The sequence below is a fragment of the Corticium candelabrum genome, chromosome 4, assembly GCF_963422355.1.
Source record: "Corticium candelabrum chromosome 4, ooCorCand1.1, whole genome shotgun sequence".
Classification (NCBI taxonomy): Eukaryota; Metazoa; Porifera; class Homoscleromorpha; order Homosclerophorida; family Plakinidae; genus Corticium; species Corticium candelabrum.
The window spans coordinates 7006947-7025919 of record NC_085088.1 but is presented as its reverse complement, the minus strand read 5'-3'; the positions used below and the strand labels follow the sequence as shown (position 1 = coordinate 7025919).

The following is an 18973-nucleotide window of genomic DNA, read 5'->3' as shown; positions in this document are numbered from 1 at the left end:
GGCGAAGTATGCCTAAAGAGTAATTTGTACTTCTCACCTCCGGAAAGCGCTGAAACGGCTGTGGACACTTCTTTGACTGACATTCCAATCTTGATAGTGAGACCTACGTCAAATGGGCGACCAACGAAATCCGTGCACGTCGTGGCATTCTCCCTCACCGTGTCTTGGACCTGAGTGTCTAGATTTGACGTCGGGTGGCTGTTGCTTTCCTCAGTCAACACAGAGCAAAGCCGTGGCCGTCGGTTCGGTGGCTGGCAGTCCTCACGATCATTATGTTGCTCACCGCCCGCATCGAGTCGACCAGCTTCGCTTGATGGCCTTTTATGAGCCGCACGGAAGAACGCTGCAATGCTCTGTTGATGCGCCATTTTAGCTTGTCCTCGGAGAACCGTAATCAACACCGTGCAAGCGCATGAGTTACATAAACTTCATCTCGGCCTTGTAGATCCAGTAATAGGCGCGCCGAAAAGTTAAGTGCTGTACTACTTTATAGATTTATATTATTTTTTACAGATAATTTCAATGTATCCAAAATCGGGAGTCTCGTTGTGTCTTCTGCTGTCCCCATATGTAATGGTGCTGTGTAGTTGCGCTCATGCGGCATTGCCTAATTCGAATTCCGCCATTACCTAGCGCCTAGAGGGGGTTCGTCCGAACCCCCTCGAACCCCCTCTGCGTACGCCCCTGCCTCCCTCCTTCAACTCGGCGAAGAACATCTAATCTTTCTTTAAGGGTGAGAACCCTACGTTGTTTATCCTTAGGCATCGAGGCGTGGGCTTTGGCAGCTGCAAACGACAATCGCGTGCAAGAGGCTAACGCACGTTACTTAAGGTCGCAAAATACCCCGGTCGCTGGTCGCACTACCGAGGTGGTCGCTCACAAGAGGTAAATCTGTGCTACAGTGGGTCCGTGCTCCAAAATTTGGTCGCTCAAGAGAGGTGGTCGCTTGCGAGAGGGGTCGCTCAAGCGAGGGACTACTGTATATCACGAATCTTTATCAGACAAGATTGTATGGCGCCATCTCTACCATGACAAGATCGTTTTGAAATTAACCCTCCAAGCAACAGTTGTTTAGGAAGTCGTCCATTTAGCAACATTACCAAGCCAACGGAGACGATGGTTTATTAAAATATCTGACAATTTGTTCTTCCATGCCAAAGTTCTTTACTAATTCACAAGACGGAATTATATTTTTGCATGAACACGCGCGCACACACACACACACGCACGCACACGCACACACACACACACACACACCGCCGCCGCCACCACCACCACCATCAGACGGCTCTCATTTCTTTCCTGCAACATCTGTTGTCCAAGGATTGTAATTAATGTATCTTCTATTTTTATTAGATCTTGATTTCTTGAAGTCTCTTGCACGAAGACTAGGAGCAGTGCTGCATTCTAACTTTCAGACGATACATGGAGTCGAAACAAAAATAATTGCCAGTACACCCGTTCTCGGCGGCATGCAGACAGGAAGAGGCCTGCATCAGCACCGTACAGAGAAGGTGAAAGACAGAGCAATTTCAGCAATATCCTTAGGCATCTCTATCTTGGCACCCACCAGTCACATTATGTGTTAGCGAATCGAAGGCGACATGAACAATATACAGGCGCAAATAAGTGGCATAGAAACCAGCTTGGACAAACTGCGCAACTGGTTCGACAACGTCGATGACAAAATGGATCGATTTTATATATCCAGGCACAAGAGCGACCAAAAAAGCTTTGACAGTCTCATTGTCCGAGTAGGCGGACAGAAAAGTGAGCTAAGTTACTCCAGTGCCACCTCTTCTTAAGTTCTCCTGTAAACATGACGACCTGCTGTCGATAATGGCTTCGGTTTCAGCCGTGCGTTAAGCAGTGGCAAGTGACCATTGGCCGACGTTGCACTCTGCACAATGCAGTATGGAATGCCGATCCACAGTTGGTCGTCATGGTCTGACTAAGAACTTTTCTATCTGAAACAGGGAACCGAATTTATTATGAATTAAATTATTTAATGAATATGAAAATATAAAATTTTTCTGTATTAAATTTTACTACAGCATATAACTGGGATGCTGTGTCAGCTAATAAAGATCATGGAGCCTAAAAAGCTGTCGGATGGTAAAATGACGAAACTTTGTGGTTGGTAGTGAAACCTGCTGCCTATTATATATTCTGAATATACTCACGAGTCAAAATATAACGCTCTGGTCATGGCAACTAGGAGTTACAGAGCATACATGTATTGTATGCTTTGACTTGAAAAACTGTCAGTACTGAACAAGCACACTGTGATTGCACGCGCACGCACTTAGTAGGGTTAGCTTATCTTCCTTCTCTAGTCATGTTCATCATGCAATTGAGCAATTTCTATTTGCAAATATTTATACTGCAAGCTGTTTATATAATCATATATATATATATATATATATATATATATATATATATATATTTTTTTTTTTTTTTTATACATATAGTTTATTCAAATATAAATAATAGCTACCCCTCCACTAGAGGGGCCTCACAACGAAGAACAAACAGAGTAGTCTCTGTCTAAACCTAACAAAGACAAACGGTCCAAAATCATCCTAGCGTTAAATTGCCAAAGGCGGAGAGAGAGCTGCCCGTGAAAATTAACGATAGCCCTGCTAACAGTAATACTACTACGGAGAGATGTCCTTCTAGCAATTGTTTTTAAAGTTTGTAAGCTACTGGAGGTCCACGTTCCGTAGGACTCAACTACCAGCGGGTAGAAAACACCTCCTGTCGCCTCTACGTTGTCTTTATGACGATCGTCTTTCTCCATCTCTCCAGCTGCTGCAGCGGCACCAGCACAATAAGCGGAGTGGACAATGTGAGACTGCTGGAAGGAATTCCTTACTGTGATATCAAAATATCCTGGACGACCAAGTAGAAAATCTGGGTGGTAGACGTCACCTGGGCGAGAATTGTTATATCCGCCACAGTGCTGTTCTCTCCGAGTGCCAGAGTGATCCTCAAGTAGTGTGTGAAAGATGACATCACGTAACGCATCATGGCGTTTAATTCTCAGGTTACCATAGCCGCAACCTAACACATGATCTCCGTAGGCATCTATTATTGAACCACATGGACATCTAGTAGAGAGAGAAGGAAAAATTGGAATTCCTAGCCGTAAACGTAAAGCAATCACATATTCCTCTGCAGACATGACGAGGCCCAAATTTCTGTTAGGGATTGCCCGCAGCCATGCGCCTGCATGAGGAGTTGATATAGCGTTTAGACGTGCTTGGTCGCGTATACTGACTGAGTTCTTAATGTCAGATAAAAGTGACTTGTCGAAAATCTCTTGCAAATCATGTTGACTTGCTCCACCGAGGTCAACATCAGCGGTAGACAGGAGAGTAGACAGCAGCTGTTCACGAGACGATACCTCACCTGGGAAAAGCAGATCTGGAACATCAGGATTAGTGATTGGCCCTTCACTGCTCCTCAAAACAGGTGGCTTAGCACACCCCAAGAGACGAATACTCAAATCCCGTGTAAAATTGCAACTGCCTACGAAAGCGAGTGCGGAAGTTCTACAGGTTTCTCTCAAACCCAAACCACCGAGACGGATTGGCAATGTGGCCTGTTTCCACGCGACGTCAGATACAGATGAGCGAGAAATCACCTCCAGACTGCTTCGCAACTCGCTGTCGAACCTCTCGAGCTGAAATTTTACTTTCTCTGACGGAACTGTTCTAAGAAGGTGATTAACCTTGCACAAGCTCAGGCAACTTCTAAGTAGGTGTAACTCCACCTGCGGGTCTTCTAGATCCGTCAGACGACTTTGGCATGACAGAATTTTGTCAATTTTCCTGCCAAAAGTGGCATCATAAAAAGCATCTGATCCAAATACCGGAGAGCCTAAAAACTCTGCTCCACCAGAAATGCATTGCACTCTTTGAACACTATCCGGGAACTCAGGAAACGAAATATCTCCAGAGGGCCAGAAGACTTCGCACTTCTCCAAGTTAAGGATCAATCCATGGGAAGGACCCTTTACAGACAAGCTATCCAGGAGGGAAGAAACCGCCTTACGAGGACCAACAATAGTTCCGTCGTCCAAATACCATACCTGAAGGTTGATGTCAGGTGTGGAATCAATATCGTCCAACAACTCCAGGAGAGTCAGAGAAAAAAGGAGCGGACCAAGAGGGTCGCCTTGCTGTACTCCTCCTGATGATTTGATACAGTGACTACCGAAACGTAGCTGTCCTTCACAGTGGTAACACCACTGAGCCCAAGCAAATATTGAAGGGAAATCCCTTTGTAATCGATGAAGGAAAGAAGAACGACGACATTCATTGAAAGCATTTCTGAAATCCACCTTCAAGCAACAGAGATCAGGATTATTTCCACGCAAATCAATGATAGCTGATAGCGAATGAACAGCAGCTTCCAAACCTCCACGAATACCGACGCCAACTTGACCGTACGGAAGGAAAACATCTGACGAGGCAGATCTCGCTGCTGAGCAACAAAGGCGACTCGTAAGGCGACGTAAGACCTCTCCAACAGCAATCGGGCGTATACCACCTTGTTTCTTGAGAAGAGCAGTCAAAGGTGCACCAGAAAGCCACGGAGCAATGCGAGAGTCAGCCTGGCCTGACAAAAGAAAACAAATCAAGCGAGTCAATCTGTCAAGGCAATCTTTAGATAACGGTGAAGAATTCCCATCAGTGGCATCCAATAGGTGCTGGCAATGCAACTGCGAAGCTCCAGGACTAGACGCTTTGGGAAAGTCATGTAAAGCAGAGAGTACAGACTCTGAAGAGACAGTAAGTGGAGGAGGAATGTCGTCATTCCAATCTGGAAGAACGTGTTGAGGATGACGCTGCAGTAACTCTTCAAGGGCCTGGGTATCATTGTGTGCAGCAGTACCACAAGAACCAAGACATTGCACTGCTTTAGAAAAATTTCCTTCTCTAGCTATTGCCAACGCACGTTTGACATTACTTTGAGTGACAGAGACATTCTTTGAAGACACTACAGGTCGATGTGCTGCTTCCAATCTGACTTCAGTCCAAAGTGAAACAAAATCTCCTGACAACCATTTCTCTAGTCGTGAATGTAACAAGGCTTTCACCACATAACGTTTCTTCTTCCCTGCACGAGGAGGACATCTCAACACTGCCTTTGGGAACATATGTAGGCGAGCAAAACCCCACAAACCATTATCAGAAGCATGTTTAAGTTCAACACCAAGAACCTGAGAAAGAAGAGGGCGAATTGAACGCGGGACATGACCAACAGTCTTTACCGGCAAAGAGGAAATCTCCAGCATGAGGGCCTCAAACAAATCAGACTCCAGATGGGCGGGGCAAGCGAGGCACTCCGCCGCCTTGACAGCCTCTAGAACCAAATCACAACTAGGTCGAAGACTTTCACTGAGACCGCTTGACTCAACAGAGTCAAGGACAGGGAGACAGCCACCTCCCACCGATGCAGAAGTTTCTTCAACAGCAACAGCAGCGCCCGTTTCAACCGAATCACGAGCGCCAACAACAGGCTTTGAATACCACGACGAAGTAGCAGGATTAACCATTACACCACCGCAACGTGGACGACCCTGACCCTGAGAACGTCGGCATAGTTTCCAGTGACCAGAGTAGGAGAAACCACAGGATGAACACACTTTCCTGCCGTTGGCAGACAAGAACGAAGCAGAGGGAAAATCAAGGCGACTCGCGTGCTCCAAATTAACGTGTTGCCACAACATATTGCTGCTAGAGAACTGTGAAGCGCATAAAGGACACAACAGCGATCCAGGAGCCGAGCTCTCAGCACGACTAGCAGAACCCAAGGTAACGTCTGCAGCCATGACACAAGAAACACGAGAAACACGAGAACCTTTGCTTCAAACGATAGAAAACGGAAGCCAGAGATCGAAAGAGGAGGAATGAGTAGGAATGACAGCAACAACAAGCGAGCAATTCAAAAACTGCACACCGCCATGACATATCCGGGATATATATATATGGATGAGAATCTGATGTAAGTCTAAGTACATTTGCCTCTCACAGACTTCATGTTCATATTTACAATTATCTTCACTAAATTAAGACAACAAAAATTGTCAATGCCAAGCCATTATGTGAACACTCACATACAACTTTACCTCGTTCATCAGTTAATGCAATGAGAGCAAGTAGTTTGCCATCCGTTTTTGATTTATTACGTATTTCCGTGTCAATTTCATTAGGGTTGAGTCCCAATATCATCACTCGAATCTCATGCCACTGGCTACTGCAGTAACAGCATCTCTTATACACTTGAAGAAATGCCTACACACAAAGCATATCATGTGATTAGAGGTACAGAACATTAGCATCATATGTAAGCACCACCGACGCTCATCAAAGCAATACTAATCTAAAGCTTGTATTGACTATTACAAATGACTTGCACTTAAACCTTGTCCACACTGCCAACTGCATCGCGATCTGATCGTGGGGTTTCGGTCGCGATCATGGTTGAATTCCGTTAGAAATAGTGGTCGTTACCTTTATGTACGCTACGAGCGTAGTCGGAACATCTAACCCTCCTCAATGAGCTTTGTTCTCGATCACCTTACGTCGCTGTGTCAACGCTGTTTTCCACTAGCAAAGATGCCATGGCCACATCTACATCAGTCATCAGTCACGTGATACCAAAAAAGAGACAGAGGTGTATTGATATCAAAGTGCAGTGTGGACACTTGCTAACCCATTTGGATCGCGATCCGATCGCGATCCATTCTGGTTTAGAGTGGACACGACTATCTTTAGTGGTTCAAATATACCAATTAATTAATCAATGGTCACAATTGACCAATCCATGATACTTACACAATATAATTGCCATGCAGTAATGTTAAGTGTATGAGTGAACACTCAAGATAAATACTAGATCAGTTAGAAACGAAATCATGCCAAGCACATAAAAATACCAAAGTGCGCTGGCAATAAGAAAATCAGGAGTGTAGCATGATTGCAGTTTTATATACACTAGATAAAAAGATCACTATCTTGTTGGAATTTATGAATCGCGTGAGAATGTTCTTCTACTCCCAATTCTCTTAAAACATTCATTTTTGTGTGAGCTGTCAAATTAACAATTCATTGTCCAGTCAGTACTCTGCTGGATACCAGCCAGTCCTACTGCCAACCATGGAAAAGCCGCTTCTACATTGTACTTAGAGTATGCACTAAATTTTACGACTTCAATCAGCGGCGTAGCCAGAGTCCAAGATTTGGGGCCCCACACTGGATAATTTCCTCAAATCTGTATTTCTACTACTAATTTGCCTGCTGTTTTTTGTCTACTGCGGCAAACCTGTCTAAATCTGCTTCTAAGTCTATCTTACTAGACATGTCCCTTTCTATGGCCAGAAACGCTAGGTTATTTGTCCCATGCCAGCCCTAAGGTATGTCTTCAGTCTTTTTCAAAATGAAAACGAACGCTCGAACGCTCACAAGACGCGGTAGAGACACCTACAAAATATAATGTCAATACAATTTGTAAGACTTTGATCAGGTCTACGAAAGCCTTCTCTGGCAAGAGATGGTATATCACGTCAGAGAGATTTCGATGTCAGCCTATCTAGACTTTGCTCGGATTATGACTCACCTCCTGTCGTTGGATTGCACAGCTCTCTGTCAGTTAGATAATGTCCAGAAAACGCCAGGGAGGTCTGGATTCAATGCTTTTGCGCAACAGGATTGCGAGATTTGCGTGAGCATTGTAGGGTACCTTATACAGACATGGGCATAATTATGGAGCCACCCCCCATATCAGCTGAGGCAGGAAAATCAACAGAACATTGCAGATTTATGAATATACCTGCTGACCCGCCTAAAGCTGCATCTGATTCTACATCAAATCATGCTAATTGAGTATTGATATTGTTTTGATTGGACGCTTTGACAACTCGTAGCAACAAAACGATTAAGGGATGACCAGACTAACCACCGCCCCCAAGCATTACCATGTCAGGATTTGGCTCTCTTTGAAGAAATTTGTGGCTTTTAAGAAAGCCGGTTTAGTTCAACGGGTCACACACACACTCCAAATAACCCACGCACACTCCGTTAAATTCTCAATACTTGGTTGCTCCTCCTCTCGCTCGTCCTATAGCCTCAATTCGTCTTGGGACACTCTCTATCAGGTTGTTAATTACTCCCTGGGGTATTTCGCGCCAATCCATCTGCACTGCTTCCCACAACTCTTGTTCGGTTTCAGGATGTTTTTCATTTGCCCGAACCTTCAGAAAATGCCATAGATTTTCAATGGGGTTTGCATCTGGCGACTTAGCAGGCCAGTCCAAGACAGTAACCTCGTTGTCCCGCAGCCATTGCCTGGTTGAGCGCGAGGTGTGAATTGTCGCGTTGTCTTGCTGGAAGATAAAATCTTCACCGACTAAACGACGAGCATCTGGCAGCATGACATCACCCAGGATATGTTGGTAGTCTTCTGAATTCAGACGGCCTCGTATGCGATGAAGAGAGCCTACACCTTGAAAGCTGATGCAACTTCATAGCATAATGCTCGTTGGATGCTGCACTACTGGCTGACAACATTCTGCGCTAAATTCCTCCTCTTTTCTCCGCCACACGTACAGGCAGCCATCACTTCCGATGCTGATTTTCACTTCATCGGAAAAGACAACACGTTTCCAGTCCTCCAACGTCCAGCCACGATGGGTGACCGCCCACGCACGTCGACATCGCTGATGTTCACGATTCAATTGCGGCTTCTTGCGTGGACGGCGAGCACAAATTCCTTTTTCCCTGAGACGGCGAGTGATGGTTCTTCGGGACAATGACTTCCCACATGCCGCTGAAAGTCTACCTTGCAACCGTCTCGTCGTCACCTTTCTGTCAGTAAGTGCAAGTCGTTCGAGTAAACGATCTTCCCTAGCTGACGTTGATCTTTTCCTTCCAGATCGCTTGATGTAATCACTACTGCCTTCTTTCCATCGTTTCACTCACTTCTGTACTGCCCCACGAGACTTTCCTACCAATCTGGCAATTTCACGATGAGACAAGCTCGTCTGGTGGAGATCTTCGATCTTGCCTCTAGAACATGGGCTGAGTTGGCGAGCGCTTGGCATTTACGCAATACAACACGACAGTGGGATACTGAAAAAATCAGCTGAATGCGACTTGAGAGAAAGCACAGGTGATTTGAGAAGACAGCTGACCATTTCTCCACTAGAAATTGCTTAGCGCTCAATCGAAACAGCTGATTTCTCTTTAACAGTCGCCATATTTCTGTACATTGTTGCAAACCTAAAGTCACTCCGTCAGCAATCTTTGCTAACTGAACTGTGACAGAAAGGACTGGACAGGACATTAGCACTGCAGAACAAGTTTCAGCAATGCAGAACAGTGACCAACGAATTTTAGTCTCAATTGCTGGTCTAAACCGTTCATGTTGTGACGTCACAACAGCAGATGAGAATAGACTCAGAATATGCAAGTAAACTGAAACGTATAGCCTCTATTTAATCATTGAGTATGTCTTCTAAAATAAACAAAGTCATTTTATTGTTTAGAAGCTATTTGAAAATGATTTTGATTATTAACTTTCAAATTTACTGATTGAACTGACAGCAAGAAGCAGTCATGTGTCCCAACAGGTCACACATCTCCTGCAATCTCAGACATGTGGATGGCACAATAGAGCCATTACCTCACCATTATGACTTGTTTTAATTTACTACAAAGTGCAGCTGTCACTGTAGATGCATCTACTTGGACTGTCTGAGAAAGTCTAATAACTTCTTAATCTGGGTCACATGCTCAGGGTGGCTCCATAATTATGCCCATGTCTGTATATATATATATATATATATATATATATATATATATATATATATATATATATATATATATATATATGAGTTATTTGGTTGGGTTCAATGGCGTTGTCACACGGAGGCCGAACTTAGGTTTGGTCAGAATCGACTAACATCTTCGGCTGGTCTTCAACAAGGGGATCCTTTGGGTCCTTTGCTTTTTTCTCTGGTCATTCTAGAGCTGATGGACGAAATTGGTGCACAGGAGGGAATATCTATGAATTTGTGGTACTTGGACGACGTATCCTTCATTGGTCAGCGTTCCACTATCGCTTCAATGTTAGAGATGGTAAGATCAAAAGGACCATCTTATGGACTGCAGCTCAATATGTCCAAGTGTGAGGTCTTTTGGCCAACTGGAGATCCTACATTTCCAGAATTTCCATCAACAATTGAACGAGTAGCTCAAACAAATGGAGGTGCTGAGCTGTTGGGTTCTCCAGTGTGGGGATCCAACGATTTCTTTAAGAACTGCTTCTCAAAGCGAAAGATAAGATATGGGAATGTCAACAAAACCTTCAAAGTCTTGAAAATCCTCAGGTTGAGTTACATTTGTTGAGATCATGCCTTTCATTGTGCAAGATGAACCATCTCCTCAGAACTGTGCCACCTGATAAAGCCACTTCTCAGTTGTGGCGTTTTGATGTCAACTTAAGAAAGAGTCTTGAAGGAATAGCTAACTGCTCTTTTTCTGAAAATTCGTGGAAACAGGCCACACTGCCAATTCGTTTGGGCGGTCTTGGTGTGAGGGAATCCTGCAGAAGTGCTCCTGCATCTTACCTTGCCAGTTGTAACTCCACTCGTCAATTGATATGTCGGTTCCATTCTCTTCTTTCTCAGTTGAAAGTGTCATTTTCCATCGTAAACGCGCACACTTTTCCAGGAGAGCAGGTTGCTCATGAACGCCTATGTCAAAGTATTCCAGACACAGCTCTTAAGGCTGAAGTGACCAGTCAACGAAGTTTGCAGAGTAGGCTGGATTCTGATTTAAGTTCTTCCCTCAAAGATTCTGCTAGTATTCAAAATCGCGCTAGACTGAACACCATTTCTGGCCAACATACTGGTGCATGGTTGCGGGCATTGCCAAACCTAAGCCCCGGCCTAGCCATGCACAGCAAAGAATTTAGTGTTGCTTTGAGAGTCTGGTTGGGCATTCCAATCTTCAACTTGCCTTCTGATGCCAAGCGCTGTACATGTGGTGCAATCATTGACAAATTCGGTGATCATTTATTGGGTTTCAACCAAGAGCAGAATCTGAGAATGAAACGTCACAGTGCACTCTGTGAAGTCGTCTTCAATGCTCTCCTAGTGGACGATTCTCGTTGTCGTCGAGAAATGCGATGCAGTAGCACAAGCAATTCAAGACCTGGTGATATTTTTCACCCGAATTTCGAACATGGTCTTCCAACATATTTTGACTTGACCGTCCGAAACTCCTTACAGCCATTCTACCTTGTTCAAGCAGCCACTTGTCCAGGGGCAGCGGCTGCGGCAGGAGAGATTGAGAAAGATCAGCGGCATGATGCGATGGTTTCGAACACTGGAGGTATTTTTCATCCTCTCGTGTGGAGTCTTTAGGATTATGGACACCGAACAGTTTACAAGTACTTAATTATAGCGCGAAGGGCTTCTTTTCTGAACAATGCTGGTATCAGTAGATCGGTTTGTAATTTGCATCAGCAACTGTCTGTAAAGCTGTGGTTATACAATGCTAAGATGGTGTTATGTAGAATAGCTTTAGATGGTAGAGTTGATCCCAGTTGGGATCTGTAAGAAGTATAAATATAATATATATATATATATATATATATATATATATATATATATATATATATATATATATACTACAGAGATCTATCGAAGTAGCCGATCAATTAGACCAGAAATCAGTCGTGATTGTCTTTGATCAAGCAATTTACTCCAAGAAGTTAAAAGGAAGAACAAAGAACAATTTTCTAAAGTTTTGCTAAGAATGGGCGATTTTCATATATATATATATATATATATATGTATATATATATATATATATATATATATATATATATATTTGCCTATATATATATAGTACAGTATATTACTGTCATTATTGTCTAACAACAATCTACTGAGAATCATGTGTGCATTATACGACCACAACTTGACTGACAATTGCGGCAACAAATTATTTAAAGACTGACTAAAAGCAATAGTATTAACAGAAACAGTTTTAGATGCTAGTCTTCAATGTATCCAAGCTGACATCCGACCATGACCCAAGTGATATATTATGTACTACCATATATTATATTTTTGATGGCACGCCTAATGCTTGCCTACACATATTAACTACAGTGGGTTGCCAAAAGTCATGGTAGGGCTCGCTCTTGATCCATGCAAGTTTGTTTTTTATACTGTTTGTAAACTCAACATGCTAGAAGAATCTATCCATATACAATTTGCTTCGCCATTACTTAGAAGAATATCCCTTAGCTGTAATTACAGCAGCAATCCTGCTTTCCATGCATGATACTAAATTTTGAATTAGTGCCAATGGTAGTTTCTGCCACTCATCTGTGATTGCCTTTTTCAATTCTTCCTTGTTGGATGGACCCCAAATTTGGTTGCGAACTTTTTCTTTGAGCAATGCCCAAACGTTTTGTATTGGATTGAGGTCAGGACTTTGAGCCGGCCAAGGTAACGACAGTACTCCCCGATCCTCTTTCCATTTGGTCACAATATTTGCACGATGACCGGTTGCATTGTCATCTTGCAGAAATGTAGGCTTTCCACTAGCTTCTCGTGTTTTCACGAGAGGGAGAAAATGTTCATTAAAAGTTTTGATGTATTTCTGTCCTGTTACACTACCCTCGATGAAAGCAAGAGGACCGACACCTTCACTTGAAATTGCTCCCCAGATCAGCCATGATATCCCTTGTTGGACAGTTCCCACTGTGCACATGATTAGTCACTCTTCCGTAGATTTTCGCCATAGGTACACTCAGCCATCACTTACATTTAGCCTAATCTTGCTCTCATCGGTAAATACAATATTCCCCCACTTCTCTACAGTCATGCCTTTGTGCTCGTGGGCCCACTGTGCTCTACGTCTTTTGTTGATGTCGCTATTGAAGGGCTTTTTCCTAGCTGCTCGTTCTTTATATCCCAGTTCCTTCAGTCTTCTTCTAGCTGTTCCTTGACTAAAAGACTTTTGAGACGCTTGGCTCCATTTCTGACAGATTTCCTTGCAAGAAACCCTCCTGTCATCCTTGGCAATCTTCTGCAGGTGGCGCAGATCACGCGGTGTTGCTTTCTGAGGTCTTCCACTTCTGTTCTTGTTAGCTGCTGATCCAGTTCTGTACTTCTTTTACTATGTTCGCCACTGTGGAAAGTGGCCTCTTAATCTTTTGGGGTGCAGCTGACATTGTCATCCCTGCTTTCACCATCCCAACAATCTATGATCGCTCTTCGACTGTCAGTTCCTTTCGTCTTGGCGTAGTAGCTCAGAAAGACTCCTTGTGTTGTCTTCACGAACTTCAAGATGCCTGAATAATCTGAGGACATCATCTTATAGATTGTGTTCCTCATGACACTTGGGTACAATTTTGAAGGCAAAGAACATACGAAATTCGCTATTTGTCCACCCTACCAAGACCTTTGGCAACCCAGTGTATTTCCAACAACTGTGCCTCTACTATTTAGTGCTAAACGTTCTAAAATTAGTCTGGCATTAAAAAGCCAAAACTTGACAGAAAGCTGTTTATAAAGAAACATTAGCGTTCTACTAACAGTTTGACAACAATGAAATGCCGTCTTCCTTACTATTATCTTCAACATGCGCATGCTGTGAGGATGCCATAAACCAAGAGTCTCAACAACGAGTGGTTCAAATAAACTTCCAACAGCCTTCACCATGTCTTCATGACGGCGGTCCTTCTCCAAAACTCCAGCTTCTGCTGCTGCTCCAGCACAATTCGCTGCCTGTATTAGATATGAAGGCTGGAGAGAATTTCTCACTGAAACGTCAAAGTGAGATGGCAAGCCACGCTGGAAATCCGGTTGAAAAATGTCACAAGGTTTACTGTTAGATGTAGTGTTACAACGCTGCTCCCGTCGACATCGGAAGTCATCAACATGAAGAGTGTGAAATAGTGTGTCACAAAGGGCGTTGTGTCTTTTGATAACCAAGTTGGTCTTCTGATCACACCCTAGGAGGTGATCACCAAATTCGTCTAACGAGGATTCACAAAGACAAAGAATTAGGCGAAGAAGGGAGGATGCCAATGCCAAGCCAGACTCGTAATCTATAAAACACTCCCTGCGTATATAGGTTTGACTTTTTACCGGTGATTGGTAAGCGATTTGCAAATCCAGGCCTTGTATATATATTAGTGTAATCTGGAGTAGTTGGACCCAACGCAGTTAACGGGGTCGTCTCAGGGAAACATGACAACCGTGCAGTAAGAGCACACAAAATTGTAATGGAAGCGTCATACCGAATCCTGTCGAAGATGTTTGAGGAGTTTTTCGAACAGCACCCAGAAGAGGGCGACATTACAAATCAACTTCGCACTGTACTTTCAGATTTTCGTTGAAGCAATTATTGTCCAGACGCTTGGAAACGTTTGAGTGCGCTGCACGAATGTAGATCTTTGTATTGGTCTTTTCTTCGATATGGTTTTCTTACGTGCAAATGTTTAGATTGCTGCTTGATTTTGTACTGTTCAGCTGGGAAGCAAATTGGATACTTCACTTAGACTGAATCAAAAGATGTTGCCTTGGATGTTTGCGTATGACCGGATCAAGTAGAGCCGCTCTCACGTTTTACTGGTGCGAGATGACTTCTCTACCGCAGAGTGATCGTTTTGTCCACGAGCAGTTTCTTCAAGGGAAATTCTGTGTGCGGCGCAGCATTTCAGCATTGACATAACTATAGAACAGACAATCAATAGAGATTCTAAGACGAAAAGTGGCATAATCGGATTTAGTCGAGAGCCGGCGGCAGTTTGGAAATGGGTAATTAACGAACATCAGCGAGCTGAGATCAGCAAAAAATGCGACAAGCAAGCACAAGGATTGCAGTGAATGTCGGAAACGACACGATGAAGCCTCAGTGCAGTCAGTTCTCGCAACAATGAGCACATAGCCAAATCCATTTGCACTCATAATCCCGACTTCCTTACGAACGTTGCCTCCGGTATTGTGCTTCGAACCAAATCGCGTCAGATCTGCTACAAGCATATTATTTAGGAGAAATTCAGCTTATGAAATTTATTGATGAACGTTTTGAAATGTTTCAGTGTCGGTTTTTACGACACTCTGCAGGAATAGTTTGAAAACTATTTCGTATTCGACAAAAGCTAAGTCCGTAAAAGTTCGCGGAAGAGAGGTCATTGTACGAGCTCAGGGCCGGCGCAAGCAAATTTAGATTGGTTAGGCATAACGCACGCTAAAGGGCGGGGCAAGTCACGTGACACAATACGAGTCTAATGCAAAATCCTCTTAACTCAAGGCTAACAACACTATACAGCTACGAGAATCGTTCAAATACTGATAATCGATGTTCAGAACTACTGACAAACTGTTCAACTACATGTGTCAGCGACAGCGAATCAGTGCGATCTTTGTGTACATGCAGCAAGAGTAGGTAATTTAATCTATCCTGCTTCACGGTACTCCTCAGGTACGTTTTCAATCTCTTGATCGCACTAAATGATCTCTCACTGACGGCGTTGGTAGATGGCAGGACCATAATGAGTTTAAAGACGGTGACTACTTCCGCCATCAAACCCCTTTCGTAAGGAGATAAACTCAAGATGTAGTCCCTAATGTCATGCAAACTGTCACAGAAGTCTTGTCTACGAGAACAAAGTTGGCTTGCAAAATTTCATGATGAAGCTGCAGTTGTTGGGCATCTAAATCGTCATGACACAATGAAGTGACATGGTTGAGGCATTCTCTATAATCGTCACTCTTGACAGCCTGTAGCAAAAGGTCTTGCAAGTTGCGGTACATTTTGAATCCGGGTTGATCAAATCTGGCTTGAATAGCATTCACAAATAAATCGAGTGCTTCGTAATATTGCTGGCAATAAAATTGCTTGCAAACATCGAAAAACTCAGGTTCAGCACTGCCCTCCTCATATCGCCTTGGAACTTTCCTCTTTCCGGGCAGGACAGGGTCATCAACATCTAATTTAGTTCTTGTCTCTTGAAGACCCTTCAGCAACGATCGAACTGTGTGTCGTCTCTGAGCACGTGCAGAGGTGCAACAGTCATCAAAGCTATCCGTTGACCCTCAGCAGCAGACAACTTAGGTGATTGTAGGGTCTTGCTCAAGTTAACACTATGCCTCAGAATTAGTTGTCCCAAAGCAACCTCAAACAAATATTGAAACGTTCTAAACTGGAATAGAACACCAATGATGCGGCCCTTGATAGCAGGATCAGATACATAGTCTTTGGACGTCTCCCAAAGCTCCTGCAGAACACAGTAGTTATCAATTTCTGACTTTAAAGAGTCTGCCCTGACCGTCCACCTTGTTGGACACAATGTGCGGAAACCAGGGGTGTCTGGTGCAAGACTTTCCTTCAACTTTTGCAAAGCAGTATCCCTTTTTGGAGAGTACTTCACAAGCTTTGAGACTTCATAAGTGGTGTCCAGTGCATCCTTCATCACTTTGCAATGTTTTACAGCATCCCCAACAGCCAAGTTTAACGCGTGCCCGTAGCAATGGGTGTATAAAGCTCGGGGTTCTTCATCCAATAGCTGCTTTGCAACACCGGTATTCCCACCCTTCATGTTGGCAGCACCATTATAGCATTGCCCTCGGCATCTTGACAGTGAGAAGTTCATGAGTACCAGCATATCTCTGATGACACTGACAACGGTATGTGCTGAGATGTCATCAATCTGGTACGTACCAATGACATCTTCTTGTGGCTCTAAATTGCCATGATCAATCCAGCGAATACATAATACCAGCTGCTCTCTGTTGGATGAGTCTGTGCATTCGTCACACATGATGGAGAAAATTGTAGACTTCTGGATACATTCAGCTATTTCTCGAAGAATAGACAATGCCATGATGTTTATGAACTCATTTCGCATGTCATGAGATACATATTTGCTTGACTTTCTAGTCAGCCAGCATTTTAGTAGAGGATCATCTTGACCACGTAACTTCAGTAACTGAATAAAGTTAGAGTCAGTCTCATCTCCATCTCCTCGAACCGGTAATCCCTGTCTGGTTAAAAACTTCAAATTGGAGATGATCTTAAGTAAACACTCCCTGTTCTGTCCCTTCTCAGTTGCGTGCTCTCTAGACAGCATCTTGCCTACATCTGGGCAAGTTTTGGGCAATTCAACGATCATTTGCATTGCCTCCCTGTGGCAAGACGACGATTCATGAGATTTGAATGCCACCGTGGCTTCCTTCCAGGCGGAAAACCCCTTTGATACAAAGGAAGGGTCCCCTTTCTGCCACTTGATCTTCTTCGATTGCAACGCTACCACACACACGTGGCAGAAGACGGCATCATCCTTAGTGGAATAGTGCAGCCATTTCCGCTTTTCAAACCAAGGCGACTGACACGATCGTCTGACGACTACTTTCTTACCGAAGGTACGCTTTGGAAAGACGAAAGCGGACATTGGCTGATACGGCTGACTTGTAACTTTAGGTAGACAGGACTGAGCAGATTCTGTAGAAGACGACATACCGTCCATTGATCACGCGTGTGCTGAGCTCTTACCTGACTGGGGCACACCTACTACTTCCGGTAAGCCGTCTTCCTAGTGACTTCCGGAACGTTTCCGCCTACTTCAGGCAGACTGACAGTCTAACATGGACTTGATGAGTTTCTTCGATTTGGCCCTTCCAGTAATTAACTGCTGATAGAATTATTTCCTTTCCTCCACCAGCAGGGCGATTAAATACAAATATATTTAATTACCTATACCGTTTACCGGAAGTTCTTTGCTTTTGTCTCCTGGTGGAACTACTACTTTCAAATATTGGTCCGGCCATGGCCGGACCAACATTACAGACTCCCCCGGCCCTGGAGCTGACATAGAACTATTCGACAGGATACTGGTAGTCGCACAAACAAGAGCTCTTGATCTTCGGGATGTGCTGTGCTACGAGCCAGGTCCGGTGCCTTGGGCATTATCTCCCGTTTACGGTACCTTGGCTAATAATCCAAAGTCTAAGTTGTTGGAAATCATCGACGCGGACGTTCTGCCTGCCTAAACGGTCTCTGCAGATGCTGCTTAGAGATGATTGAAGCAATGGTCTTTGACAAGCCATTAGTTCTGCGCCAGCCAAATTTTGTGACATTGCTTAAAAAGATTTTTACTTTTCCACCTCACCTTTAGGTAGTAAACGTGTCGATTGCGTATTAGATCAGTATCCAGAAATTAGCATGAAACCAGGCGAACGAAAACAAATAGCCAAGCAAGACATTCGGAGAGTCCGTATAGCTCATCGATTACAAAAGTGTCCGGCACACTGGAAAAGGTATTTATCGGTTGATGAAAACAAAGTACAACTGGCAGAGTTTCTGACAAATGAATGCAAGAGGTCAGAGTATGCAGCACGTCTTCAACATCGATACCTATTTGTAAACTCACGGAACAACGTGCACAAGACTCACCAGCATAGTCTAACAGTTACAGCTTTTGATTAATTCACAGTTACATTACAGTTACAGTGAAAGTTACAGTGCAATTAATGTTTATATATTTAAATTAGTTAATTTATTAGCAATAAACGTATTTGTTGCATATTTGGGTGTTTATTCCGCCGTTGCTAGGTTTCTTTTTCTCGTTATATTACACTCCTACCATAGCAACCCAAACACATGTATATTTACCGGTCAATAAACGTATATTGACCGGTCAGAATCTGTATACTGCTAACCAAGTAGCAATCAATACATGGGCATACCTATTTTTGATTACAAGCTTATTCTTTACCAATAATAATGTTCACAGTACTGCAGTTTGTAAAGACGCAGTCAGAAATGACAAATGGCACCGGATTCTGTCTTCCCGTTTCAGACGGCTGTTCAACCTCGACTACTTTCAGCTCATCTGCCTGTTCCGTTGTCTCTCCGGACTCCTTGACTTTTGCGTCAGTGTA

At 43.7% G+C, this 18973-nt stretch overlaps 2 protein-coding genes across 2 annotated transcripts; both read right to left on the bottom strand.

Moving 5' to 3' along the window:
• Positions 1–2441: 2441 nt before the first annotated feature.
• Positions 2442–5839, bottom strand: LOC134178531 (uncharacterized). Its single transcript, XM_062645406.1, has one exon. The coding sequence runs from the start codon at positions 5837–5839 to the stop codon at positions 2516–2518; it is 3324 nt and encodes a 1107-aa protein (XP_062501390.1). The 3' UTR covers positions 2442–2515.
• Positions 5840–15643: 9804 nt separating this feature from the next.
• On the bottom strand, positions 15644–17550 carry LOC134178530 (zinc finger MYM-type protein 1-like). Its single transcript, XM_062645405.1, has 2 exons — positions 16210–17550; positions 15644–16081 (listed from the first exon to the last, which is right to left on the bottom strand). Exons 1-2 carry the CDS (start codon positions 17548–17550, stop codon positions 15644–15646), a joined length of 1779 nt encoding a protein of 592 aa, XP_062501389.1.
• Between the last annotated feature and the right edge of the window lie 1423 nt (positions 17551–18973).

Excerpts from the sequence above, each read along its gene's own strand:
- LOC134178531 (XM_062645406.1), bottom strand. The coding sequence starts at position 5,839 with ATGGCTGCAGACGTTACCTTGGGTTCTGCTAGTCGTGCTGAGAGCTCG.
- LOC134178530 (XM_062645405.1), bottom strand. The coding sequence starts at position 17,550 with ATGTCGTCTTCTACAGAATCTGCTCAGTCCTGTCTACCTAAAGTTACA. Across the intron at positions 16,082-16,209 it reads CGTTTCAATATTTGTTTGAG|AGACGACACACAGTTCGATC; the intron begins GTTGCTTTGGGA and ends GCACGTGCTCAG.